This window comes from Peromyscus californicus, unplaced genomic scaffold (genome assembly GCF_007827085.1).
Source record: "Peromyscus californicus insignis strain IS unplaced genomic scaffold, ASM782708v3 Scaffold_8__1_contigs__length_139910024, whole genome shotgun sequence".
NCBI classification, from domain to species: Eukaryota; Metazoa; Chordata; class Mammalia; order Rodentia; family Cricetidae; genus Peromyscus; species Peromyscus californicus.
Window position 1 is genome coordinate 19,446,541 of NW_026294606.1, and position 27,058 is coordinate 19,473,598.

General features: G+C 44.9%; 2 protein-coding genes across 5 annotated transcripts in view; both read left to right on the top strand.

Moving 5' to 3' along the window:
• The window catches only part of LOC128104642 (proline-rich protein 36-like), a 32,527-nt gene extending 6,079 nt beyond the window's left edge, over nucleotides 1–26,448 (top strand). The window contains exon 2 of the mRNA XM_052729577.1: nucleotides 346–26,448. Within this exon, the coding sequence (XP_052585537.1) occupies nucleotides 6,710–8,668 (1,959 nt within the window). The 5' untranslated portion in view covers nucleotides 346–6,709 and the 3' untranslated portion in view covers nucleotides 8,669–26,448. The remainder of the gene's footprint in view (nucleotides 1–345) is intronic.
• Dtnbp1 (dystrobrevin binding protein 1) overlaps nucleotides 1–27,058 on the top strand; it is a 130,127-nt gene that overhangs the window by 83,779 nt on the left and 19,290 nt on the right. The gene's annotated exons all lie outside the window — the stretch shown is intronic.

A 27,058-nucleotide genomic window follows, 5' to 3' on the forward strand; every position in this document is an offset into this window, starting at 1 on the left:
TAAACCTGTAGAATTTGCTGGAAAAGATAAACCTTAAGAATTAGTTTTGAGTGTTTTTTGTTGAGTAGTGTGATTCTATCCTTAGAGGTAACTGATAAATGATTTCTTCTGGTTTCTGCATTTTAAAAATTCCCATTAGTCCTTTAAGATAGCATATGTCGGGATATGTTTCATGTATATATATATCATGCCCTGACAGGTAGAAGCCTGAAAGACGTGTGTGTGGGCCCCAGTCTCTATCATATCTTTTCTGTTTTTGAGATTGCAAGTTAGAGTTAAAGTCAGTTAAAGAATTATCCTTCCTGTCTCATGTCTCTCTAATACTTTTTTTTTCTTTTTGTGTAGTTTAGAAATTGAAGTGAGAGCCTCAGGTATGTAGGCACACACTCTACTATCCCTTAAATGTATTAACTGAATTCTTTATAAAAGTGAGGAATTTAGGAACTTGAACTCCAGTTGGGAATGTACTGTATTCTTGCTTATTTTACTTGTTAGGTAGTGAGGGAAAAGCCAGTGAGAGTGGAGACAGGGGGAACTTGAGCGTTGTTGTTTTTAGAGCCCTTCAAGAGACTGCATAACAGCTGTGCGTCCTCTCCGGCATACTTAGCGTTACAGGGACTAAGAGGAACGGTTTAGAATGGGCATGATTTACAATGATTAACCTAGGAAATTACTCCTTACAATTTTAATTTGTTGATGAATTCTGGCGAAGAAAATAAGTGCTCTTGGTCTCTTGAAAATATATGTCAGTATATAAGGGTATTTGTTTTTTAGAAGCTTGTTTATATATTGTGGTAAAGATGTTTGAAGAAAGCTGTGTCCTGTAATACATGGAAATTTATATCCTTTTAATTTTGATTCTGGGGTAGTTTATTTTTCTCTCTTCCCTTTTTCTGTGGGGGTGGGGATTCAAGATAGGGTTTCTCTGTGTGGCTCTGGCTGTCCTGGAAGTTGCTCTGTAGACCAGGCTGGCTCTGAACTCAGAAATCCACCTGCCTCTGCCTCCCAAGTGCTGGGGTTAATGGCGTGTGCCACTGCCCAGCAGAGCAGTTTATTTTTCAAACCCAGCTAAGTCTTTATTCTGATACTTGGTCAGATACCATGGTGTGGCCTGACCTATGCTCTCTAAGATGATATTTTGTTTTGGAGAGGATATTGGCACTCCAACAGCTTGTTTATGTATTAAACTACATAAAAATGGAACTTGAGGGTTATGACCCTTAAATGCTATCCTTCAATTTCTTAGAAAGATTATAAATCATTATTGCATCATCAATAATTATAGCAATAGATCATTTTAGAAACCAGTTGGCACAAGGTTTTGTTGCATAACACATTTGATATCATGAAAAAATACAGCAATTCTGTTTCATTACCCTTTTGGTGGAACATAGAATTGTACCTTTCATAAAACTAAATTCTAGTACCACAAAAAGGATTCTGTGGAAATACTGCCTGTCAGGCTTACCTGTTGAGTGCATGTGATGCTTCGTGGTTTGTCTCAGCTTTTTTGGAGGTTGGTGCTAAGAAGTCACCTGTGGTCTCCTCCGGACCTGCTGGTTATACTTTTGAAGGCAGCTGTGAAGTTCCCACTAACTCAGAAGACTACTGGCTGTGATGGCTTTTTAAGTGGAGTACAGACCAAGGGAGAAGTCAGGTGACCAGCTGATCTGAGGAACCCCTGGTCCTGTCCTTCTCATCTACCTAGCCTTACTCAGGAGTGCCCATTGTGTGCACATGGCTGTATGAAATGTGATTCACTTACATTTGAGGAATCAGTGGTCATCCTGCAATAGGAGAGATGACTAAAACCACTGGAATATGCTGATATGCACATTTTACCATTTTTCTAATATTATTTTTATAGAAGACAGCAATGTTTATATTAAGAATAGTATGCTATTCATTTTAAAACCCTGTTTCTCATTTTGAGAATTTATTATATACTATAGCCATGGATGAGATGAAATTGAAAATCAGAAACTTACTGTGGGAAGGTGATTGGTTTATTTTTAACTGGAAAGGAAAATGTATTTGCAGTAAGATCACAGTAATTTCAATGGTGTGACTTTATTTAAATGGGGATGGTGATACATTTCAGGGCAGAACATTGCCTGCCATGTGTGAGGCACTGGGTTCGATCCTCAGCATTGAAAAAAAAAGGTGAGAAAGAGGTCGGATAATACTTGAATGTATCAGCTTGTCATGCCATCAGAATTTGTTTTCTCATTTAGTGAAGATAATATATAGTAAGCCCATAAAATCAGCAATGCTGTTTAAAGATGTGGAATACTTTTCTTTCTATTAAAATTGCAGTAAGTTAGTTTGGCCTATTTAGTGTAATTTAGTTAGCATCCCTTAGGCCCGGGGTTCAATCCCCAGCACTGAAGCAAAACAAAGAAAACACATTGTGACGAGTGGAACCTATTACTTGCTAGGTATTTCAGATGTGCCACAGCTGTACGCTTCAGTCCCTTATCTCAGCATCACAACCAGTGCAGTGAGAAAGTTGAGACTGGACAGTTAAACACCCCGGCATGCCTCCCTCATTCTGCAACAGGGATCCCTCAGAAGAAAGTTGTAGATGTAACCTACCGTCTTTTTAAATAAGAAACACAGAACCAATGCAAAGAAGAAAGCCAAGAGGTCAGAGCTAAGAGCTAAAACCTTACCCTTCCTCCTGCGGTGGTCCTACCTCTCCAAAAGAGAGCTACTTCCTGGGTTAAAGTCTTTATATATAGTTTCTGTTCTGCCTTCTCATTGGTTGTAAACCCAACCACATGACCGCCTGGTCACTGCCTGTCTGTACAGACCTCCAGGTCTCCTTTGGTTGGTATTGAGATTAAAGGCATGTGTATCCAATACTGGCTGTATCCCTGAACACACAGAGACTTACCTAGCTCTGCCTACCAAGTGCTGGGATTACAAGCGTACGCCACCACTGCCCTGCTTTCCTATGGCTTGCTAATAGCTCTGACCCCCGGGCAACTTTATTTATTAACATACAAATAACATTTTAGTACAAATAAAATATCACCATAGAAAGTAGATAGTACATTTAGACAGAGTCTGTCTGTCTGTGTTCAGTTTTCCTATGTGTACTGCATTTATATTTTGCCTCTTCTCTCCAACCACACAAATGTATGTTTTACAAGCTTTAGCAGTTAATATGTTATGGAAACTTGATCTTTCTGTATTCTAACAACTTACCTGCTCTTTGTTTGGTTATACCTGGCTATTTTAAAGACAAGAACAAGAACCTCTTGTTTTTTATTTATTTATTTTTAAACAAACTGATTTATGTTCCAGAGCTTTGGAAGAATTCCTCTGAATTCGTGGTGTTAGGTTGAAGCTCCAAACAGGATTGAAAGAAACATTTGAAGGCCTCCAGATCCCCTCCCGGTTCTGTGCCAGAGTCTGACATGAAATACTTGACTGTTCCTAAACTAGTCTCCTGAAGCTCTGATAGTGATGTCTGAGCACAACTTTAAAGGACTCTCAGACAGTGCCGCTCCACTTTGTGCTTTAGCATTGTGTTGCAGCAGGGCAGAGTAATGGGAAATTAAGTAGACATGGGAGGGGAAGAAGGGGCTCCGCACCCAGAGTCTGCCTGAAGCCTTCTCTTCCTGGGCGAGACTCAAGAATTCTACCACAGTTAACAACATTTGCTAGGAAGGTTGCCATGAGAGACTGACTATCATCTATGTATGTATCTATGTATGTATGTATGCATGTATCTATCTATCTATCTATTTATCTATCTATCTATCTTTGTTTGTTTGTTTATTTTGAGAGCCAGGGTCTTACATGTATCCCTGACTGTCCTAGAGCTTGCTGTGTAGACCAGGTTGACCTCAAACTCAGCTCCTCCTGCCTCTGCCTCCAAAGTGCTGATATTAAGCCACCACACCTGGCAATTGTGGTGGTATTGTGTTCCCCAAAATATTGTGTACCCTAATAAATTTATCTGGGGTCAGAGACAGAACAGCCACTAGATACAAAGGCTAGAAAATGGTGGCACTCACACCTTTAATCCTAGCACTCCAGAGGTAGAAATCCCTCTGGATCTCTGTGAGTTCAAGGCCACATTGGAAATGGCCAGGCATGGTGACACACGCCTTTAATCCCAGAAAGCGAGCCTTTAGTCCCAGGGAGTGGTGGTAGAAAGCAGAAAGGTATATAAGGCGTGAGGACCAGAAACTAGAAGCATTTGGCCTGGTTAAGCATTTGGCCTAGTTAAGCATTCAGGCCTTTGAGCAGCAATTCAGCTGAGACCCATTCTGGACTCAGAGGCCTCCAATCTGAGGAAACAAGACCAGCTGAGGATCCGGTGAGGTGAGGTAGCTGTGGCCTGTTCTGGTTCTCTGATCTTCCAGTTCACCCTAATACCTGGCCCAGGTTTGTTTTATTAAATAAGACCATTTAAGATTCCTGCTACAGGCAATGATTCCTTTGATTGATAGATAGATAGATAGATAGATAGATAGATAGATAGATAGATAGATAGATAGATGGTAGATAGATAGATTTCTAATAAAAATGTTACAATACCAAAGAACAGGCTGGGGAAATAGTTTAGTTGGTAGGGTGCTACGGGGGGGATATATTTCACTTGGTAGGGTGCTATGAGAATATAGGTCAGTTGGCAGAGTGCTATGGGGAAATAGGTCAGTTGGTAGGGTGCTGTGGGGATGTAGTTCAGTTGCACAATGTAGGCTAGTATACACAAAGTCCTAGGTTCAGTCATCAGCACTGTATAAAACCCTGTGCTGTTATACCCCTGTGATCTCAGTGTTTGGGAGGTAGAGGAAGGAGAATCAAAAGTTTAAAGTAATTCTTGGCTACATAATTAAGGCCAGCCTGAGCTATATGAGACCTTGTCTTTAAAAACAAACAAAAAAACAACCATGCACGACACTTAAGGCCTATGGCCTATTCATCTCCCAGATATCTGGGTATTTTCACAAGCAAGATTAGTAGAGTCTGTATACAGTGAAGACTTCTCTGTGATCTAGGGCTTTACCTATTAGTAGCATTCTTATCCACTGCACTTTAGGAACCATCCTGTGAGCTCACTTAAATACTTTATCAATCCTTTAAAGGTACAGCTAAAGAACTCAGCAATATCATATGTATGGGTTTTGTAAAGGCAGTTAAGTGTGATGCTCCCTTGAGAAGCCCATACCTATATGTAGACATGTTTTATATTTTCCCTGAGTTCCTCTCTTTCTAACCTGCACTACTTTCTGTAGTTAGATCTGTGTTGGAATCTCTTCCTAATAAACTCCAGCTCTCAACTCAGCTTTATAATGGCTTGTCCTGAAATTCTTTTTCTGGTGCACAGTCATGGATTCCTCAGGATGCTGCAGGCAGCAGTGTGGAGCTGTGTTTCCAGCCCTCTGGTAGTACCTAAGGAGAACACTTCACATCCTATAACCCAACATCCTGCCCCATGTAGAATTCACCCTTGGGCAGTTCTGAAGATTGTTCACAAACTTAGGGGGACCTTGCTTTCTGTAACCCTTCCTGAGGGTCAGTCAGGTCGTTCTGGTAATGGTAGCTGGAGAGGCTTTGTCCTTCTCGCCACTCTTGTCTGGACCGACTCTGCTGAATAGTAACTGAGACATCCTGAAGAAGAATTGTGAGTGCTGCCAGGTTTGAAACCACCAGGTTTGAAACCATCAGGTTTGAAACCACCTTTGCTGCCAGATGGCATGTTGTTGCTGCTCTTGTTTTGAAAAAGGATCTCATTGTAATCCAGCCTGTCTTGGAACTCATGGCCGTCCTCCTGCTTCAGCCAGCTAAGTCTTGAATTGCAGTCCTCTGCCACCACACCCAGCTAGATTGTTAATTATGAAGTATCACCTCACATCATTAACACATTAAAAATCGCTTTTATACCATTGGTCATTTTGGAGGTGACCAGTTCAGCTTTATTTCAACCATAGTTTACATAGCATCTTTGTCTATACACAGTGTTCCTGAGCTACAGTCTTCATGCTTCTTAGTATGTGTGTTTTTGTTTGTTTGTTTGTTTTGTGTTTCTAGACAGGGTTTCTCTTTGTAGCCCTGGCTGTCCTAGAACTCAGTCTGTAGACCAGGCTGGTCTCAAACTCACAGACATCCACCTGCCTCTGCCTCCAGAGTGTTGGGATTAAAGGCCTGTGCCACCACCACCTGGCATGGTCATTAGCTTTAAAAAAAGTTAAGTGTTTACATGTGTGAGTTTGTGCATGTGAGTACAGTGCCCTTGGATAACAGAAGAAGCTGTCAGATCCCCAGAAGCTGGTGTTATAGTCAGTTGTGAGCTGCATGATATGGATGCTAGGAACTACCCTCAGCCCTGGCCATTGGTTTTTGAGAGTGAATGTGCTGGTTCACACTTGGTTTAGCATTCTGTAATAGTCTGTTTCATATATCCTCACACAACAGAATGCACTTGTTTTGTGACAGGGTCTCATGTAGCCCTGGCTGGAACTCCTGATCTTGTCTCCATCTCCCAAGTGGTGGGATTTCAGGGGTGTGCTCTTACCCCTGGTCTGCATCTTGGCAAGCTTGGCATCAGCAGTAACCTTGATGATGACCTGACAGGGACAGTTTATTTTGTTGTATAGCATGAAATGACTTGCTGCATATTGATATAGAATAGTTAAATTATTCTCTACAATGATCCCTTGTAGTTCTCTCATTCTGTGATTAACAAAATTTCATGAGTAAATTTGCTTCGTGTTTCATGGTGCCTACATTTGAACAACTGAGTGTATCTCCTGAGTTCTGGCTTGTCCTGCCTTGGGGTCCCTGGGGAAGCTGGAGCCCAGGCTACCTTCCTGCTGCCTTTCGTCCTGCCTCCCCACCACTTCCTGCTGCCTTTCTTCCTGCCCTTCCCATCACTTCCTGCTGCCTTTCCTCCTGCCCTCCCCACCACTTCCTGCTGCCTTTCCTCCTGCCTCCCCACCACTTCCTGCTGCCTTTCCTCCTGCCTCCCCACCACTTCCTGCTGCCTTTCGTCCTGCCTCCGCACCACTTCCTGCTGCCTTTCTTCCTGCCCTCTCCATCACTTCCTACTGCCTTTCCTCCTGCCTCCCCACCACTTCCTGCTGCCTTTCCTCCTGCCCTCCCCATCACTTCCTGCTGCCTTTCCTCCTGCCTCCCCACCACTTCCTGCTGCCTTTCCTCCTGCCTCCCCATCACTTCCTGCTGCCTTTCCTCCTGCCTCCCCACCACTTCCTGCTGCCTTTCCTCCTGCCTCCCCACCACTTCCTGCTGCCTTTCCTCCTGCCTCCCCATCACTTCCTGCTGCCTTTCCTTCTGCCTCCCCATCACTTCCTGCTGCCTTTCCTCCTGCCTCCCCACCACTTCCTGCTGCCTTTCCTCCTGCCTCCCCATCATTTCCTGCCGCCTTTCCTCCTGCCTCCCCATCACTTCCTGCTGCCTTTCCTCCTGCCTCCCCACCACTTTCTGCTGCCTTTCCTCCTGCCTCCCCATCATTTCCTGCCGCCTTTCCTCCTGCCCTCCCCATCACTTCCTGCTGCCTTTCCTCCTGCCTCCCCACGACTTCCTACTGCCTTTCTTCCTGCCCTCCCCATCACTTCCTGCCGCCTTTCCTCCTGCCCTCCCCACCACTTCCTGCTGCCTTTCCTCCTGCCCTCCCCACCACTTCCTGCTGCCTTTCCTCCTGCCTCCCCACCACTTCCTGCTGCCTTTCCTCCTGCCTCCCCACCACTTCCTGCTGCCTTTCCTCCTGCCCTCTCCATCACTTCCTGCCGCCTTTCCTCCTGCCTCCCCATCACTTCCTGCCGCCTTTCCTCCTGCCCTCCCCACCACTTCCTGCTGCCTTTCCTCCTGCCCTCCCCACCACTTCCTGCTGCCTTTCCTCCTGCCTCCCCACCACTTCCTGCTGCCTTTCCTCCTGCCTCCCCACCACTTCCTGCTGCCTTTCCTCCTGCCCTCTCCATCACTTCCTGCTGCCTTTCCTCCTGCCTCCCCACGACTTCCTACTGCCTTTCTTCCTGCCCTCCCCATCACTTCCTGCCGCCTTTCCTCCTGCCCTCCCCACCACTTCCTGCTGCCTTTCGTCCTGCCTCCCCACCACTTCCTGCTGCCTTTCCTCCTGCCTCCCCATCACTTCCTGCTGCCTTTCCTCCTGCCCTCCCCATCACTTCCTGCTGCCTTTCCTCCTGCCCTCCCCATCACTTCCTGCTACCTTTCCTCCTGCCTCCCCATCACTTCCTGCTGCCTTTCCTCCTGCCTCCCCATCACTTCCTGCTGCCTTTCCTCCTGCCCTCCCCACCACTTCCTGCTGCCTTTCCTCCTGCCTCCCCACGACTTCCTGCTGCCTTTCCTCCTGCCCTCTCCATCACTTCCTGCCGCCTTTCCTCCTGCCCTCTCCATCACTTCCTGCCGCCTTTCCTCCTGCCCTCCCCACCACTTCCTGCTGCCTTTCCTCCTGCCCTCTCCATCACTTCCTGCCGCCTTTCCTCCTGCCCTCCCCATCACTTCCTGCCGCCTTTCCTCCTGCCCTCCCCACCACTTCCTGCTGCCTTTCCTCCTGCCCTCCCCATCATTTCCTTGGCTTCTTGATCTCACTACACACAGTGCTCTTTCCACAGCAGGGGAGGAGGCACAGCTTCCCAGAGCTGAGAGCTTGAAGAGCCTGGGACCACACTGAAAACTTACATTGTGTGTGATTGGCCAGGTCATCTCGAACCAGATAGGCTTTTGTTTTGTTTTGTTTGTTAAAGGTATTTTTGTCATTTGTCTCTGTCTTAGTTAGAGTTTCTATTGCTGTGAAGAGACACCATGACTTCGGCAAATCTTACGAAGGAAAATATTTAGTTGGGTGACTACAGTTCAGAGTTTCAGTCCATTATCATGGTAAGACATGGCAGTGTGCAGGCAGATGTGGTGCTGGAGCTGAGAGTTCTACATCTTGCAGACAACAGGAAGTCAACTGAGACACTGGGCGGTATCCTGTGCACAGGAATCCTCAAAGTCCACTCCCCTCAGTGGCACACTTCCTCCAACAAGGCCACACCCACTCCAACAAAGCCACACCTCCTAATAGTGCCACTCCATATGAGATTATGGGGGTCAATTACATTCAAACTACCACAGCCTAAATTAAAGTTCTGAGAGAAAGAATATGGCAAATTGCTGTTGTGACCGCCAGATCACACAACTTTGATAGTACCTTCTCTTTCCTTTCTGAGCAGACATCTTTTTAAAAATTTAAATTTCAAATATGAGTACTGTGTTTGCATTATTTCTACCCCTCCTTCTCGCCCCACTCCCTCTCTGATTAATGATCTTTTCTTCTATAAATTATTGTTATGCATACATGTATACATACATAGATGTATACACACCTATCCTACTGAGCCTTGTTTCTTGTTGCTCTTATGTCCATGAGTGTGGGGCTGTCTACTTGAGTTTGTGTAATGCGTGGGGACTCACGCCCGGAGAAGACTGAGTCACCTTCTTTCAGGAGCCATTGATTGCCTGCAGCTCTTCATTTAGGGTTTGGGGCTTGTGAAATTTTCCTATTTGTGTTAGGAGAGAGAGAGAGAGAGAGAGAGAGAGAGAGAGAGAGAGAGAGAGAGAGAGAGAGAGAGAGAGATTGAGATTGAGATTGAGATTGATTTCCTGCAGAGCCTGGAGCTAACTGACCTAGCTAGCCAGCCTGCCCCGGGACCTGTCTCTGCCCCACAGTGCTAGAATCACAAGTGGTGCCCACAGGCCTGGCTTTAAACAGGGTCTGGAGTCTGGTCGTCAGGCCTGGGTGGGCAAGAGCTCGCCTTATCCACTGAGCCATCTTTGCAGACTTCACAGGACATTTTTGTTGTTGTTGTGCTGGTGCTGTTGTTTGTGCATTTGGGAGGTGCAGTGCCAAAATACTTGTTATAACTGGAAAGGAGGTCCTGGAGATGACATGTGATCTGGGAAAACAGGAAATGATGGGTTCTTTTCTCCTTCACTTCTTATTCTTTTTTCAGATATTTGATTGAGCCCTACTAATCACCTTCATAGGGTTTTGCATTGTTAAGAACAAATATTTTGTTTTCTCAGACCAGTATTAAGCAGATTTATGTCACAGTATCCTTTTGAGAGGGAGAGAGGACAGTGTCTCTTGATACAGCCTGGCTGTCATGGAACTCAGTCTGTAAACCAGGCTGTCCTTGAACTCACAAAGATCCACTTGCCTCTGCTTCCCAAGCTCTGGGATTAGAGGCGTGCACTTGTGCTTTCTCTTCCCTTTTAAATTTAACACTGGAATTTAACCCAGTGTTTAATTTAACCCAAAGGAAGGGGTTTTCATGAAAGTCACAGGAAGAAATGCTTTACGTGGGTGGTAGGGTTTGTACAGACCCCTAAGTAAGATAGTCGGGCAACACAGCAACATTCCGTGCTTTGGCAGGGAACAAAAAGCAGAAAGTTGTGTCTGTATTTCTATATGCAAAAAAAAAAAAAAGTGCTTGTAACCACATGTGGAAAACATTAGTCTGCAATCAGAACCACCTCACTCTTATTTTAAGGTTGTATTAAATAAATAGCCTGGGACACTTATTTTGGTAGAAATATTATATGGTATTACTGCTACCTAATTAAGTAGAAAATTTTTTTCATGTCTAAATAACTCCAAAGAAACTTGTTCTTGAAATGATTGGACATTCTCTCCCCGCCTCCTCCTCCCCCACAGTGTACTCTAAGCATTTGGATGGAACAGCTTGAAGGGCAGCGCTATGACTGCTGGAGGAAGGTTATTTCTATGCACTTTGGAGATCTTGACTAGATCCACTTTTGATACCTTGAAGGGAAAACAGTATGTTTACAGTGGGCTGAAATAAATATATACATAGCATTCAGAATTCCATGGATGATATGGTCCGACTCTTTGCTTTTAGATGTCAGAACTTTGACAATGCGCAGGCCAAAGGAAGCTTGTTGTTTGCCTCTCTGCCCTCTGGCATTTCCACAGCTGAGTCTGGGGAATGCTGGTAGTAAGCAGACTAATGGGAGAAAAGGCATGCACCCCAATTATGTGCACAGGAGGAGCAAGGAGGTAGTATCTGAAACCCCACAGATTTAGAAAAACCAAGAGGACTGTAGCTGTTTTGGAGGAGGAAGAAACGGTTTCCAGAGAAATGAATGCCCGTGGGCCGTGGCCTAAGACAGAGTTTCCCCTGGGCTCTGGGTATGACATCAAGGGCTCGAATCCTTTCCTGTAAGTTGTCCTCTCTGTGTGATGAAATGATGAGGAAGGTCTTGTTTTCCTTCAGGAGATATTTCCAGAGAGCGTGCTGCAGAGAAGGCAAATGGGGGTCTAAGAGACCTGGGTCTTAGCTTTGTGTCTAAGCTCAACATTTGAGAGCCTCATGCTCGAGGGGTGATTTTCTCAGCTCCTACAGCGGGTACCTCATGGGACTGAACAAATCCTTCTCTTCAGAGTGCTCTGCTTCCCTTTCATGCCCTGAAATGAGTCCTCTAGTAAATCCCCGTGTGTGCTGTGCTGTTTGCTGTCTCCTCCCTGACTGCTAGACACAAAGAGGTGGCTGAGAAAGTGCCACTGGTGTTGGACACCTGGGCAGCCCTGGGCGGGCCCTCAGTATGGTTGAGAGGGAGGAAGGAAGTTGTCCAGTCATGCAGTCTCTACATGTTTTCTTGCTTTTTAAAAATGATGTATTTTTTCTTTGAATATTTAGTTTATGTGTATGTTTATGAGTCTGGGTATGTGTATACTTACCACATGCTTTCAGAAAACCATGGAGGTCAGAAGAGGGTATTGGATTTCTTGGAACTGGAGTTACAGATGGTTTTGAGCAACCATGTGGATACTGAAAACAAAACCTGGGTCCTCAGCAAGAGCACTTAAGTAACTGCTGAGCTATCTCTCTAGCTCTGTTTTTATTTTACTATAAATGTGGTGGGGCATGGGGGAGATGAGAATATGAGTGCAGTTCCTCTCAGAGGCCAGAAGAGGGCATTGGATCCCTGCAGCTGCTATTACAGGTGGTTGTAATCCTGTCATGTGGGTGCTGGGATCCAAGCTTTGGGCTTATGTGAGAGCTGTACCTTCCCTGAGCTGCTGAGCGGCTCTCCAGCCCCAGTGCTCTTTATTCTCAGTGATGCTGACAGTGTATCTTCACTGTCTTTTCTGTCAGAGCCCTTTAACAGTAGGACCAGAGACCTTTTAAATATGCTAAGAATTTATGTTCACTGCACACAGCAGAAGAAAATGCTTATAAGAGACGTCTTATTTTTAAGAATGTTCTAAGTGGCTCTTCATTGTACTATATAGAAGCTCGTTACTGGGCTGGAGAGATGGCTCAGAGGTTAAGAGCACTGGCTCTTCTTCCTGAGGTCCTGAGTTCAATTCCCAGCAACCACATGGTGGCTCACAACCATCAATAATGAGATCTGGTGCCCTCTTCTGGCCTGCAGGTGTACACGCAGGCAGAACATTGTATACATAATAAATAAATAAATCTTTTAAAAAAAGAAACTCGTTACTGGCTACTGACTGCAGGAATGTTATCAGTTTTTGATAAATCACACTCTTGAAGTTTAAGTAACCTTTGTGTTAGTTTTCTATTGTTATACCAGGGGTATCAAACATTTCTATACGGTGAGAAAAATGGAAAAGACTTGTTTCCACCTCAGTAAGTTAATGTATATATTGATGTAATGTTCCTAATTTGAATGTTGATGACTGCAGAATATACTCATAAAATAGTTTAGGTGGAAACAGCAATATTGTTCCTATTTAGGGTTGTATGGGGTTTAATCCTAATCTGTACATATATGTGTATACCAGGCGGTAGAACCAGTAGGCAGACATCTAGGGCTAGGCCAGGAAAGCTCAGTTCCCAAACTTCCCTGAACCTTGGTTTCTGCCCTTGAATTGGTAAAGAGATCACCTGAGTGATACATAGAAACGGCCTGGTGTTAAGTGCTGTAGTAAGAGACAGAGCTGCAGGTACAGCTCAGTGGTGCATCATGTACCTAGCATGCACAAGCCCTAGGTCTGATCCCCAGCACACCCCTCACCCCCTAAAATGATTTAGCTGCTGTGACCACAGACTCGAGGTAAACGGGTTAGGGACTTATGACTGACTTCTTTAAAATTCCGTGTCTGCGTTGTATCTTTAAGAGGAGACAGGCAACAACGGGACCAAGGAGTTTATGCTTCCCGAGTTAGAGCTAAGTGTTCTGTTCCTAAACTGGGAGGGCGGTCTGCCATAGCCGAAGCACACCTCATTGCTCACAGCTGTGTTGGGGCAGTGCCTTCTGTGTCCTTTTGCTTATCTTCAAAATCACGTCCTCTCTAAAGAAGGTTAGACTTTCGGCTCTAAAGACCTGATGGCTGATTCTGGTGTACTGACGACACTGTGACAGTCACTGATGAGTTAATGTGTTGTCAAAGAAGAGCCAGATGATGGAGATTTAAACATCACTCTTCTCTTCCTGTGGAGAAGGAACCAAGGCTTTTAGGGAGGCAAGGGTGTGAGCAATTTCTAAGGGATGATGAACTGTTTGGGGGAAATGAGCCCAAAGACAGATAGTAGCCTGGGTCAGTGATTCCCAGCTCTGACTTTGGCCTCCCTTCTCTGTGATGTGCGTCCAGTGTTGGGTGATGAAACTCCATGCCAGTGTGCCTGCTTTGGAAGGGCAGTTAGGAAGGGAAGAAGGCGGTGCAGAAGTGGGGCATTGTTCCTGCTCAGCCAACAGACTAACAGCTCAGGTCCATCCAGCAGGCTTCTTTGTCTGCCTTTTGTTCTCTTGGGTAGCGAGGGGAGGCTGGTGAGCAGAGCTAGTTCTGTGTCATTTTTCAGAAGTAGCTTCTGTCGCATAGAAATTCGAGTGGTGTCTTAGCTGCCATTCCAAGTTGCCTTAGCCTGTACCACTGTGAGCTACAACTAAATTCATGTTTGTCCTTGAATAACAGAGCCTTAGCTTGGCTTGTTTCTTGTCAGCTTTTCTCAACTGTAAATTATCCCGTCTACCTTTTGCTTCTGGGCTTTTACCTTTTGCTATTTCTATATATCTTTCTTTCTTACTCCATTGCTGGTTGTATAGCTGAGTGGCTGGCCTCTGATGTCCTCCTTCTTCTCTTGCTCCTAGATTTCTCCTTCTATATGTTCTCTCTGCCTGCCAGCCCCACCTATCCTTTCTCCTGCCTTGCTATTGGCCGTTCAGTTCTTTATTAGACCATCAGGTGTTTTAGACAGGCACAGTAACACAGCTTCACAGAGTTAAACAAATGTAACATAAACAAAAGTAACACACCTTAAAATAATATTCTACAGCACTAGACAGATTAGCAGGAGAGCAGGCAAAATCACCAGCATGCAAGTACATGGGGCTCTTCAAAGCCTGGTGTTCAGCGGACAAGAGAGGGAGGTAAGACATCTTCCTGGCCCTAGTCAAAGGGACCTTGGTATCACAAGGACATGATTGAGACCGGGAAGCGAGGTGAGAAGGGTGGTAATGACCTGAGGACTTAGGGGCATGTTTAGAGAGTCTGGGGACATGCTACACTTGATAGCCTGAAGCAACTAGAAAAATGCCTGAGAACCTAGTATGTGTTGAGGCTGGAGTAACTGATAACAGGTGACCTCAGAGGGCTTCATAGAAAGTATCTTTTTATTGTTTATCACAGGCTCATGGCCAAGAACTGTTCAATGCAAGTTTTGCCTGATACACATAGCTCCTGTCATGGAAAGGCCCCCAAAATACACACAAATTCTGTCATGTAAAGGCCCCCAAAATACACACAAATTCTGTCATGTAAAGGCCCCAAAACAAGGAAAAGCTGTTTTATGTTACATTGACGGTGTATAGACAGTTGGGCAGAGTGTTATTGAACAGAGTGGGTGCAAGCTAACATCTGTAAGCTGTTAAGGGAAGACCAGTAAGGCCCGAGCAGTCCGCCTTCTCCACATCTGTGCCTTGAAGGAGGATATGGATATATAGGGAGGACATTTGGAGTGAAGTCTGTGTCCTGCTTCAAAGATGGGGCTTAACAGTGACCTTCCTTCATCGCCTGTCTTCAGAAATACTCCTGTACCCTGCCAGAAGACATTTGCTGTGTTGTACTTGGTTGTTAATCTGACACTTTGTGGTCAGTGGTGAGGCAGATGGCCGAGCAGTATGGTCTTGACTTCAGAGCCTGGCCTCTTGGTGCCACATCGTTGCCTTGTAGAAGGGAAACAGTGCTGTTTCTCCTCTGAGTGCTTGATGTGGTGCACTTGACCATGGGTGCTCCAGGCAGCTGCAGAGTCCCGTGAGGTTGTGGGGCCCTAACAGTTTCATTAAGTATAGTATATAGATTATGAAAGTACCTTTCTAAGTGTACACTTGAATGTTTCTACTACATTTTAAAAGTTGCTGTTGTTGCCACTGCCTGGTTTAGAACAGTATCCCCAAAGATGCCTTTCTGTTCCTAATCCCAACTTGACAAACATAGTCAGCTTCCTGTATGTAGACTTTCCTGGATATGAACTCTTTCCTCTGAAAATGAGAGCCCAGACAAACCTTTCTCCCATAACTCATTTGGTTTTTTGTTCTGTTTTTAGTATTTTGGTTATAACAATGCAAAAGTAACTACTAATTTATTATACAAGTTCTGTATCTGAGTATATATGGTTTTGTTAATCCCAAAGTGCCAAGATGAGAGGAACCATTGACCCAAATCATCATGGCCAAATTAACTAAAGCAAGCCTTTTTATTCAGGTACACAGGCTGCCTCCCCTAAGTTGGGGTTCAAGATGTCAGCATTGGATGTGAGCTTTTATAGCTCAGGGGTAGGGGGTTTCCAAATGGGGGATTTGGCAGGCAGAACAGGCGGGGTTTAGGAGCAGAACATAAGCATAACAAGTTAGTCCTAACAACCCCCTGAAGCAAAGGCATGATTGCAAGGTGGTAGTAACAACAGGTGGTCATAAGAAGGTAGCCATAGCAACCATTTTGAAGCAGAATTAGGGTTGCAGTATGGTTATTAACTTTTGAAACAAACATGATTGTCATTCCTGGAACAGGCAGTGCAGAACCATTTGTAATTAAGGTTACAGGAGGAGAGTGACCCAGTACTGTGAAACGGAGTTAATCATAAACAGGAATAAGCCTAGTTTGTCTTTACTACAAGATAGCTTTTAAGCCTAAAATGCAGGCAGGCTGGTTCTTCAGTTTGCCAATATTTTCCTCACATAGGGATTTTTAGTTTTTACAATATATTTTGAAGTATAAGTAATGTATTTTGTTTTGGTGGAGGTTTTGTTTTGTTTGTTTGGTTTTTGTTTGTTTTTTAAATAAGAGCTCTCTAGGTAAGTCTGGTTGGTGTGGAACTTTCCTGGTAAACTGTGTCGGCCTCAGACTTAACTGTAATCCTGTCTTTGTCTCCAGAATCTGGGGTTATCGCACCACTATGATTAGCTTCAGATGTTTTCATTTTAATGGTTTCCTTTAATTAAAAAAAAGAAGACGACGAATTCTGCTTTCTTGCCATATCCTAGAACTCTTTGTCTCACCTGAGACTGAGGATCTCCTATTCTCATTAAGTTTTCTAGTTGGTAGGTTCTATTTGGATGGGGAGGTCATAGAATTCTGTGCGAGGAAATGGCATTTTAGCTGGAAGTTCGCACAGGCTGAGAGAGGAGGGACTAGAATGTCCTGGTGGGACATACCCGGTTTGGATACCTGGATGTAGTCAGGCTGGAGCAGAGTGAGTGCCCTGGATGGATTTAATGGAGCCATGTGCAGACAGAGATGTCACCGGCGTTGCTGTCCGGGAAAATCTCTGCTGCCGGAAAGGAAGTGGATCAGAAGCGAGCTGTGGTGGATCATACCCGCAATCCAAGCACTTGGGAGGCCGAGGCAGGGATATTGCCATGAATTTGACACCAGCCTGGCTACAGCCGTTACGATTCTGAACATGCGCAGCTCAGGGGTCTTGTCTGGCGCCTTGCGCCATCAGTGGGCGACTCGTACTGGACCCCACACTCTCCCTGCGCTCCCCTTCTCTTTTCTGTTTCCTCTCTGCTCTGTTCTCGCCGTCTTTCTGCCTCTCCAGGCCTGGTTTCCTTCTAATAAAGCTCCTTCTAACTCTGGTAGTCGTAGCTGTGGCTTGTAACTTTTCCGCTGTGCCCGCCAACACATCAGCGCCATTGAGCCTATTTAAAGAAAAAAAAAGCGTGGATAGCTTTGGAAAGGACCATTGCTAATTAAGAGGCTGTTGGCCAGGTAGTAAGAAATGCTATCAGCTCTGGCCTGTGGGAACTAGAGTATTAGAGACATTTGAGAGCCTGCTTGCTTGAAATGTCCCAAGATGGTAAGGGTAATTTACATTCGTCTGTGGCTTCCACTCCACCCACTAGAAAGAGGAGGAGCTAGTTTCCATAGCTCCACATAGCAAGTCACTTCAAACCTCCAGTGCCTGCTGTTCCTTCTTCAAACTTGGGGGGCAGGGCTTGGAAGCAAGAACCTTATAATTCATATATCCTTTTTTATTTGTTGTTGATTTTATTTTGAAACAGGGTTTCATGTAGCCAATGTTGGTCTCAAATTCTCCATGTAACCATGACCGTGAACTGATCCTTCCACCCTCACTTAAGTGCAAGGATTACGGGTGTACACCACCACACTGTCTCTCTGTGTGTAGTAGGACACATGCCTTCGACTGTCGTTCCTAGGAAGCCATCTACCTTGTTATTTGAGACAGGATCTCCAACTGGGACCTGGAGCTTTTGATTTGGCTAAGGTAACTGGCCAAGGTGCCCAGAGATCCACCTGTCTCAGTGTCTTAGTCAGGGTTTCTATTGCTGTGAAGAGACACCATGACCATGGCAACTCTTATAAAGGAAAACATTTAATTGGGGTGGCTTACAGTTCAGAGGTGCCGTCCATGATCATCATGTTGGGACATGGCGGCACGCAGGCAGACATGGTGCTGGGGAAACAACTGAGAGTTCTACATCTTGATCGGCAGGCAGCAGAAGGAAACTGATCTGCACTGGGCATGGCTTGAGCATTGGAGACCTGAAAGGCCGCCCCCACAGTGACACACTTCCTCCAACAAGGCCACACCTATTCCAACAAGGTTACACCTCCTGATAGTGCTGCTCCCCATGGGCCAAGCATTCAAACACATCAGTCTATGGGGGCCATACCTATCCGAACACCACACTCAGTCTCCCCTTTGCTGGGATTACAAATGCGTGCCACCACTCCTGCCTTTTTATGTGGGTGCTGGAGATCAAACTCAGGTCCTTGTGATTACACCAGTACTTTACTGAGCTGTCTGATTAACCCATTTTTGTTTTCGTTTTTAAAATATAAGGATACAGGGCTGGAGAGATGGCTCAGTGGTTAAGAGCATTGACAGCTCTTCTAAAGCTCCTGAGTTCAATTCCCAGCAACCACATGGTGGCTTACAGCCACCTATAATGGAATCTGATGCCCTCTTTTGGCGTGCAGGTGTATGTGGAGATAAGAGCACTATATACATAAAATAAATAAGTCTTAATAAATTATTATTTTAAAATATATATATATAAGGATACTGTATGCCAAGTACCCTGGTATACACTCTGTGTGTGTGTGTGTGTATTTTGAAAAGTTGAAAAATTATTTCCTTTACTCCTCCCATTATTAAAGTTGCAACAGACTTTTATGGCCAAAGATAAATTAACAAGAGAAAACAAACAGAAGTTCACTGCACATGCCTCGTGTATGCGTTGGGGTATGGGGAAATATCAGAGTCAAATCTCTAAGAGTAAATCTCAAAAGCGTAGTTCTCGTTTCAGGCTTAAATATTGTTAGTTGAAGCAAAGGTGTTGGGTAAGACATGGAGGTAATGTGGGAACTTGCTAGCAACAAGGAAACACTGTGTAAACCCACCCGTTGAGAATCAGACCACTACCACAAGTTTTGAGCCACATTTGAAGTTAGTTTGGAAGTTGCCTGGGAAATCTAACTGAGTCTAGTGGTGCAGGATGATGAGAATGATGCAGACTGATCTGTAATCCTCAAATCCAGGAAAGTATCAGTTTTTTGGAATGCTTTCAAGAACTGTAACATCTACTTTAAACCACAGAGTTATGTTATAGTTTAAAATATAATCTTTTCTATGCTTTTTCTCATAGTATCTCTTAGTTGACTTCAAGAATTCTGAACTGTTGATGAGGAGTGTCTTGCTCAGAAAGTGAAGCATGTACTGTTTTTAGTAAGTGCTTTCCTGTCTGTGTGCAAGTTTGACACTTGGAAAAGTACACTTTATCAGTTTTATGAAGTCTACAAAGAACCAAACATTTCTCTTTATGTAGCTGATAGAGAAAGGACAGTATGGTGGTTTGAATAAGGATGCCCCCATAAGCTCAGAGATTTGAATGCTTGGTCAGCAGGGAGTGACACTATTTGCAAGAATTAGGAGGTGTGACCTTGTTGGAGGAAGTGTGTCGCTGGAGGTGGGCTTTGAGTTTTCAAAAGCCCAAGCCAGGCCCGGTGACTTGCTCTTTCTGCTGCCTGTGGATCCAGTTGTAGAGGTCCTTCTCCAGTACTGTGTCTGACTGGGTGCTGCCATGCTTCCTGCCATGACGACAATGAACTAAACCTCTGAAACTGTAAGCAAGCTCCAAGGAAATGTTTTTTGCAAGAGTTGCCGTGGTCATGGTGTTTCTTCACAGCAATAGAACATTGACTAAGACAAGAAGTAAATGAATTCTGGTATAAATAATGGAAAATAAAAGATGATATGGAAATCCCTTTTAGGTCCCTTCAGATTCATGGTGTCTTAAGTGGTAAATGTAGGACCTTTTAATCATAAAAATTAAGTAATTCTAATAAATTAGAAAATAATCCTTGTGTACACCTGCAGCAAAATAAATGTTAGCAAGAACACCTTGACCACACAAATTTAGTGTGACACCTGATACTTGGGAAATAAAGACTAGGAACTTACCTATGTGGTGACCAGCTGGGGAATTTAGCCAGGCCCTGCACTCATACTGGTGTCCCTGGGTCTTCAGAGAGACCTCATAGGAAGAGTACTTCTAATGTGAGGGACTTCTGACTTTTGCTTCTGAGGAGTTCTCAGATTTTCTCAGCTCATGATTTAAAATGCCAAGGCACTGTGTTTGGGGATGGTATGCCTTAGACTTTATTGTCCATGATCATAAATAGAAGGCATTAGACTCAGAAATCCAAAAGGTTCTAGTCTATCTGGATTTAAAGATTTTTAAATCATTATTTACTTCACACGTGCATGCATGCCTGAGTGCCTGTGTGCACGTAGGTGCCTGCAGAGGCCAGAGGCAGCACTGAGTCTCCTGGAGCTAGAGTTCCTGACGGTTGTAAGCCGCTCAGTGACGGTGCTGGGAATTGAGCCTCTTGTCTGCTGCAAGATCAGCAAGTGCTGTAGCCGCTGAGCCTTCTCTCCAACCCCGTCATGTCTGAATTTAACACAGTATGAGGTCAGACGGCGGTGGCCCATGCCTTTAATCCCAGCACTTGAGAGGCAGAGGCAGGTGGATCTCTGTGAGTTCGGACCAACCTGGTCTACAAAGTAAGGTCCAGGACAGCCAGGGCTGTTATACAGAGAAACTCGTCTGGAAATTGAAAACAAACCAAAAAATAAACAAACAAAACCCACAATATGTACCTTATGTAATACAATCTTGCATACTAAGTTTAAGTTTTAAAGTATTTAAAACCATGAATCTTTCTCCTCAGACAGCACAGACACCTGGAACAGAATAGAAACACTGTGGCAGTATTCGAGGCAACTGCATGCGCACATGGGTGCACGTACTGTTTACATAAACTCTGTAGAATCAGAAGTCTGTTCTACTTCTCTACCTCAGTGATTGGACATGTGCTGGGCACATACAGGTGCTGGCTACTCAACAAATAGCTGATGAGTCCATGTATGTCTGAACCTGGACAGTGTTTTCAAGATGGACCGGTTTCAGCTTTGGGAAGGGGTAGATATAGTCACTTTCCTTTTCTGTATCTCCTCCCAGAGTTAGTTAAGTATTTACTGAGTGTTTACTGGATGTCAGGGGAACTACCCAGATTCTATGAAAATCAAAGCAGACAGAATCCTAGCACTCAGCAGAAGTGCAAATGCTCTTCTATAAATCTGAGAACCTTCTGCTTCCTGCTCTATGCTGCCTAGAACCAAAATATCACCTCCAGAACCTGGCACAGGATTTCCATGGATTGTGGTTTTTCCTGAGGTTCCCCAACCCTGGGAAGCCAGGATTCTGTAAATGAACAGAACTTGATAGAATGGGGCGGGGGTAAAGAGACAGACAGACAGTGTGTGACCCTCCCATGCCTCCACAGCCTCTTTCCTCATATCATATCTTGTACATGATGCCCAGTGGCTGGGGATAGTTTGTGGTGCTGTAGCTTGACTGGCATGCTCCTGGTTGCCCAGGTCCATGCTCTGCAAGTCAGAGCCCCACTTGCAACCCCCACAGGCCTGAGGGAGGGTAACGTTCTCCTTGATTGACTCCAGCAGGTCTGGGAGATTCAAGTGCCCCCCCCCCCATTGCTTCTTTTATAAGAAGGCTGTTTTATATCAGTTATCAAGAGAGGTTTTTGTTTGTTTGTTTTTAGGGTCCCTGTCTCCTGCTTGTGGTCATGTACAAAAACACTAAGTAATTTACTGTTTCTCTTTGGGCCTAGACTAAGTAAGCTTTTTCTCAAATGGGTGTCTCCCGAGCACTGAGACTCCTGGCCCCTAGTCACTGATTGAATAAGTTCCCATTTACCCTAGAATTTAATTTCTACTTTGTGCCTAGAACAGTGAAAGAATATGACCTAATGCAGGGAGTAACCTGTGTTGCTTTGGTGTACACTCTCATTCTAAGGAATAGCTGACAACAGAGGTCATTAAAAGTGGTGGCGCACGCCTTTGATCCCTGTGCTCAGGAGGCAGAGGTACGCAGATTTCTGTGTTTGAGGCCAGCCTGGTCTACATAGTGAGTTCCAGGATAGCTAAGACTAAATACAGAGACCTTGTCTCAAAAATAAAAATAAATAAATAAAAGGACACAGTTTTCAAAACATGAGGTGTCTGTTTTAGAAGTATTGGTTCAGGTAATGGTTAAACTTAATGGGATTTCAAATCACCATAGACGAATACCTGGTGTCTTAGTTAGGGTTTCTATTGCTGTGACGAAACACCATGACCAAAAGGCAAGTTGGGGAGGAAAGGGTTTATTTGGCTTACACTTCAGCATTGCTGTTTATCATTCAAGGAAGTCAGGACATGAACTCAAACAAGGCAGGATCCTGGAGGAAGGCAGGAGCTGATACAGAGGCCAGGGAGGGGAGTTGCTTACTGGCTTGCTCAACCCACCTTCTTAAAGAACCCAGGACCACCAGCCCAGGGATGGCACCACCCACCATGGGCTTGGCCCTCCCCTATTGATCACTAATTGAGAAAATGTCTTACAACTGGATCTCAAGGAGGCATTTCCTCAGCTGAGGCTCCTTTCTCTGATGACTCTAGCTTGTGTCAAGTTGACACAAAATCACCCAGTACACCTGGGTGTGTCTATAAGGGTGTTTCCAGAAAGGTTTAACTGAGCAGAGAAGACCCATTCTGAAGGTGTGTGGCTGGAGTCCCAAACTGAATAAAAAGGAGGAAGTAAGCTAAGCACCCATGTTCATCTCTCTCTGCTTCCTGACCCTGGGTACAGTGTAACAGCTGCCCTGCAGTCTGCTACCAGGGCTCAAACTGTGAGCCACGATACCCTGTGTTCCCTTACCATGCTTTTGTCAGCCAGCCTGCCCTGGTGACCAGAACAGTGGCCGTACATACTCAGCTTTTGAGTTACGCTTTTCTTAAAGAAGCCAGGAGTGGTGGTGCATGATTATAATCTCGATACTTGGGAAAGGGAAACAGGAAGATCAAGAGCTAACGGTCAGCCTCAGCCACAAAGCAAGTCGGAAGCCAGCCAGAAAACCCCCAATAATGTGCTGCTTGTATGTGAATTGCTGTTGGGTAATTGTCTTCGGTGTAAGAAAATTCTTGCCCACGTGTCCCTTTCTTTTATTTACCAGATAACTCTCCAGATGGCGTGCCCTTGTAGACGCGCTGTAGTATTCCAGTCTGTCTACTTGCAGTTGTTGCCAACCTCAAGTAAAAGTTCAAAGCATTCTTTTATAAACAGTCATTTTGAGGAGTAGTTCAGAGGCTGTGTTTTGTCAGTTGATAGTAACTTTTTCTGTTGTTTGGTGCTTGTTTGTGTGTGTGTGTGTGTGTGTGTGTGTCGGGGGGGGGGTGGTTTTGTTTTGTTTTCAGTTTGGTGTTTCAAGACAGGGTTTCTCTGTGTAGCTCTGACTATCCTAGAACTCGCTTTGTAGACCAGGCTGGCCTTGAACTCACAGAGATCTACTTGCCTCTGCCTCCCGAGTGCTAGATTAAAGGCATGGGCCACCATTGCCCAGCTGGTTTTTGTTTTTTGACACAAAGTCTTACAGTATATCCCAGGCTGGCCTGGCACTCACTGTAAGGCCACAGAAAGCTTCACACTCAAGGCAATCCTGACTCAGCCTCAGTGGTGCTGGGATTCTAGACATGAGCCACTACGCTCTGTTTTGACTTAATATTTTGTGTGATTATTTCTAACATGGTACAGGTTTCTTAGCTAACATTGCCCTGGGTAATGGACAGGTGTTTGGGGTAGATACTGTACCACTTATATCGATCCCTATGATACCACTGGCCATCGCCTCCTATTCTGGATGCTGCAATGATTATTTGGGTCACTGTGACACCGTTGATTGTATGGACCACTGTGATAGCATTGTCCATTGCTTATTCTGGAAAGCCAGTTACCACTTCTTCCTCCTCCTTTTAGCCTTGATTATTATGTTCTTTGTTCTCAGCCCATGTAATAGCATACTGGTGCTTCCTGCCAGCTGTCCTGCTGTTTCTTGAGCTGCTTTCTGTTTACCTTCTGCATCAGTGCCTCCAAACATCTGTCCTGCAATGACTACCTCCTGCAAATTTGCAATCAGGCTAACTACTTGAAGGCCTCTAACCACTCACCTGAGTGACTGGTGTTCCCCTGCTCCTGACATTGGGCAGTTAGTATGCAGCCCCCATTTTGTGATTGTCACTAACAGACTTAGATGTTTGCTGAGCACCAACTCTGACAGGCGTCAGTGAGGTGGAAAGGGCATCTGCCCTGAAAGAAGTTACCGATGCTTGGAATGAATGAAAGGCAAGCATGTGGTGGCAGTGAAGAGGCACCAAGTACTTGAGTAGAGAGGGTAGGGAGCCTGGTGTGGAGCCTGAGCAGAGTGGGAAGTGTGGTTACAGCGCTGGGATGTCACTTGCTTAGGGAGCCACGGGTAGTTGGCAGTGTGCCGTGGGGAAGCAGTTTTCCTGGCGGTAGTTCCTGACTGGTAGTTCCATTCCTAAGCTGTTATCATAGAAGCTTTCACTGTCCATCTGTAATGGACAGTGGTCGAAAGAGAAAAAACAGAGCGTGAGACAGTCTCAGAACAGCATTTAAATGAGTAGTGGTTCTTTGACACCCCATACTCATCTTGTTCACACTGTGGTCCCTCTTTCTGCTAGGCACTGATGCCTTCGCGTTAGCTAAAAGCTCCTGCTGAAGTTCCTCCACGGCTACATTACTGCTCTCCTTTTCAGTGGTATCCATGGTTTCTCCTACATCTACATAGCAGTAAATCCCAGAGAAGGCTAGAAAGCAAGCATAGCAAACTGATTTACTGGAAGTGCAGATGTTACAGTTTTCTCAGTGTCCCCAAATGTGACATTCTACTTGAGATCCATTAGGACAGACCTCCAGGAAGAGGAAGAACTTGAGGACGGGCATGCATGGGAATAATCACACTGTTCTACAGCTAGCCCTGCTGAGACTCTATGCAGCTGCTGCTGCTTTTGCACATAGATCCAGGACTACTTAAGGGTCATCTGCTGCCCCTGCAGGCTGTACACCAGCCTGCCTGGGAAGTATAGGGTCCTTCTCATTCCCATGTGTGGGCTGGTAGTTTGAAAGAGGAATAAGGAACTCAGACAGCCACTGATAGCATATAGATAATTCCTGTCACTCATTTAGAAGCCATTTACAGTGTATAATTGGAAGTGATAAATTCCCAATTTTAAGGTATTATGTGGAAATAATGAGATCTCCAGCAAATACAGTGAGCCTTCAGATCCACTGTGCCTTGACTGTCAGTGAACCTTTAGAGGCATGGGCTCTCCAGCCAGTGGCATGAGGGCATTTTAATGAGAAACGTTTGAAACTAGAAGCATGTTGAGCTTTGTGTCCATTGTGATCAATGTTGTGTATAACAGATACAATATGTGTAACTGGGGGAAATGCCACTTTTGGCATTACATTCTTTCTCAGTAAATTGCTAAATAGAGTGTGCCACTCTTAAACTTGGAAGCATGCACCTTGATTATAGTTTTTGAGCTGATTAACTTGATACTAAGGCAATATGAGTGGAAATGTCTCTGACAGAGGAGCCTTTGAATATGCAAAAGAAATCTGGTTCAGATACTTCTAAACAGAAGTAAGGATCATCGGGCCCATGGAACTTCAGATATGCTTTTGACAGCTTGGAGTTGCCTGGGAGACCTGGGAAATGCAGGTGCTGCAGATTCCTGGTTCTCTAGTCACTCTTGAAGGAGGAGCTGGGGGTGGCAAAGTCAGGCACTGGTCTGGAGTGTATGGTTGGGTGGTCTAGGAGCAGGAGCCCTGCATTTGGCCATGCAAGCCAGGTGGTGTTGGGGGAGCCTGGCAGAGCAGGTAGTGGGACCTGAGGAAGCTGCAGATCGCAGCAGCTGGGTCTCCTCCCAGACCCAGGGTTGCTGCTTGAAAGCCATAGCTCTAGCAGCAGGGGCGGCCCCGTGTGGCCTGAGGCCATTGAGAGCCCTAGAGTCAGGCAGGTCTGTTATGGGAAGCACAGACTGGGACTGTGAAAGCTGTAAAAGCCAGCAGCCAAAGCTGTGCAGTTGGTTTGCTGGCTGTAAGAAGGCCTTTTTTGAGAGGACCTGCACCAGCCAGCTATTGTGGGAGCTAACAGCTTTTGCCCTGGAGCAGAATTGCCTTAGGGAGGCTAGGGACTGCAAAGTGCAGCCAAGCGGAGAATGAAAGCTTCAGAGACTCTTTGAATTGAATTGTTGCATTCAGGAAAACTGCAAAAAGTTTTTGGTTGTGGGTTTCTTCATATTTGGAACTTTGAAGACTGGTATCAGAAAGCTTTCAGTGAAACATTATCCTGTGTTTCTTTCTCCTCTTTGCTATCTTCCTATCTAATATTTTCTTATCCCTCTCTCCTCATAAAAACCCTTGAAAAGGTGGGAGCTGGCCTCCCACAGAAGAGTGACCATTACTGTGCCATTTCCTCCTCCCAGATGTTAGGAATGAGAAGAAGCGTTTTCTTTTTCCCTTTCCTTTCTCTGCCCTTTGTTGTTGTGGAGGGCTTTTTGGGTTTTTTTTGTTTTGGTTTGGTTTGGTTTGGTTTTTTTTTTTTTTTTTTTTTTTTGAGACAGGGTTTCTCTGTGTAGCCCTGGCTGTGCTGGAACACACTCTGTAGACCAGGTTGACCTCGAACTCAGAGTTCCACCTGCCTCTGCCTCCCGAGTACTGAGATTAAAGGTGTGCACCACCACCGCCAGGCTTGTTTGTTTTTTAAAGATAGGAGCTCGTGTAGTTCACGCTGACTCATAGTCACTATGTGGCTGCAACTGGCCTTGTGTTCCTTTCTGCCTCTATCTTCCAAGTGCTTGTGACTACAGGCACATGGCAATGTACCTGGCTTTTTACATTATTATTATTATTTAGATTCATAATTTAGAAATAAAACATAATAACTTGAACCCTAAGTCTTACACATAAGCAGATTAACCTAAATGCCATGCACCTCTAGCAGGAAAGATTGTTTAGCTAAATAAAAAACAGACCTAGTTATCAAGGTTGGGAAAATTTTAAATTAATTAAATCTTTTTACTATTGATATTACTCTGCTAAAGACAGTACTTCTCACGATAGTAGAAAGTACCATAAACATTTT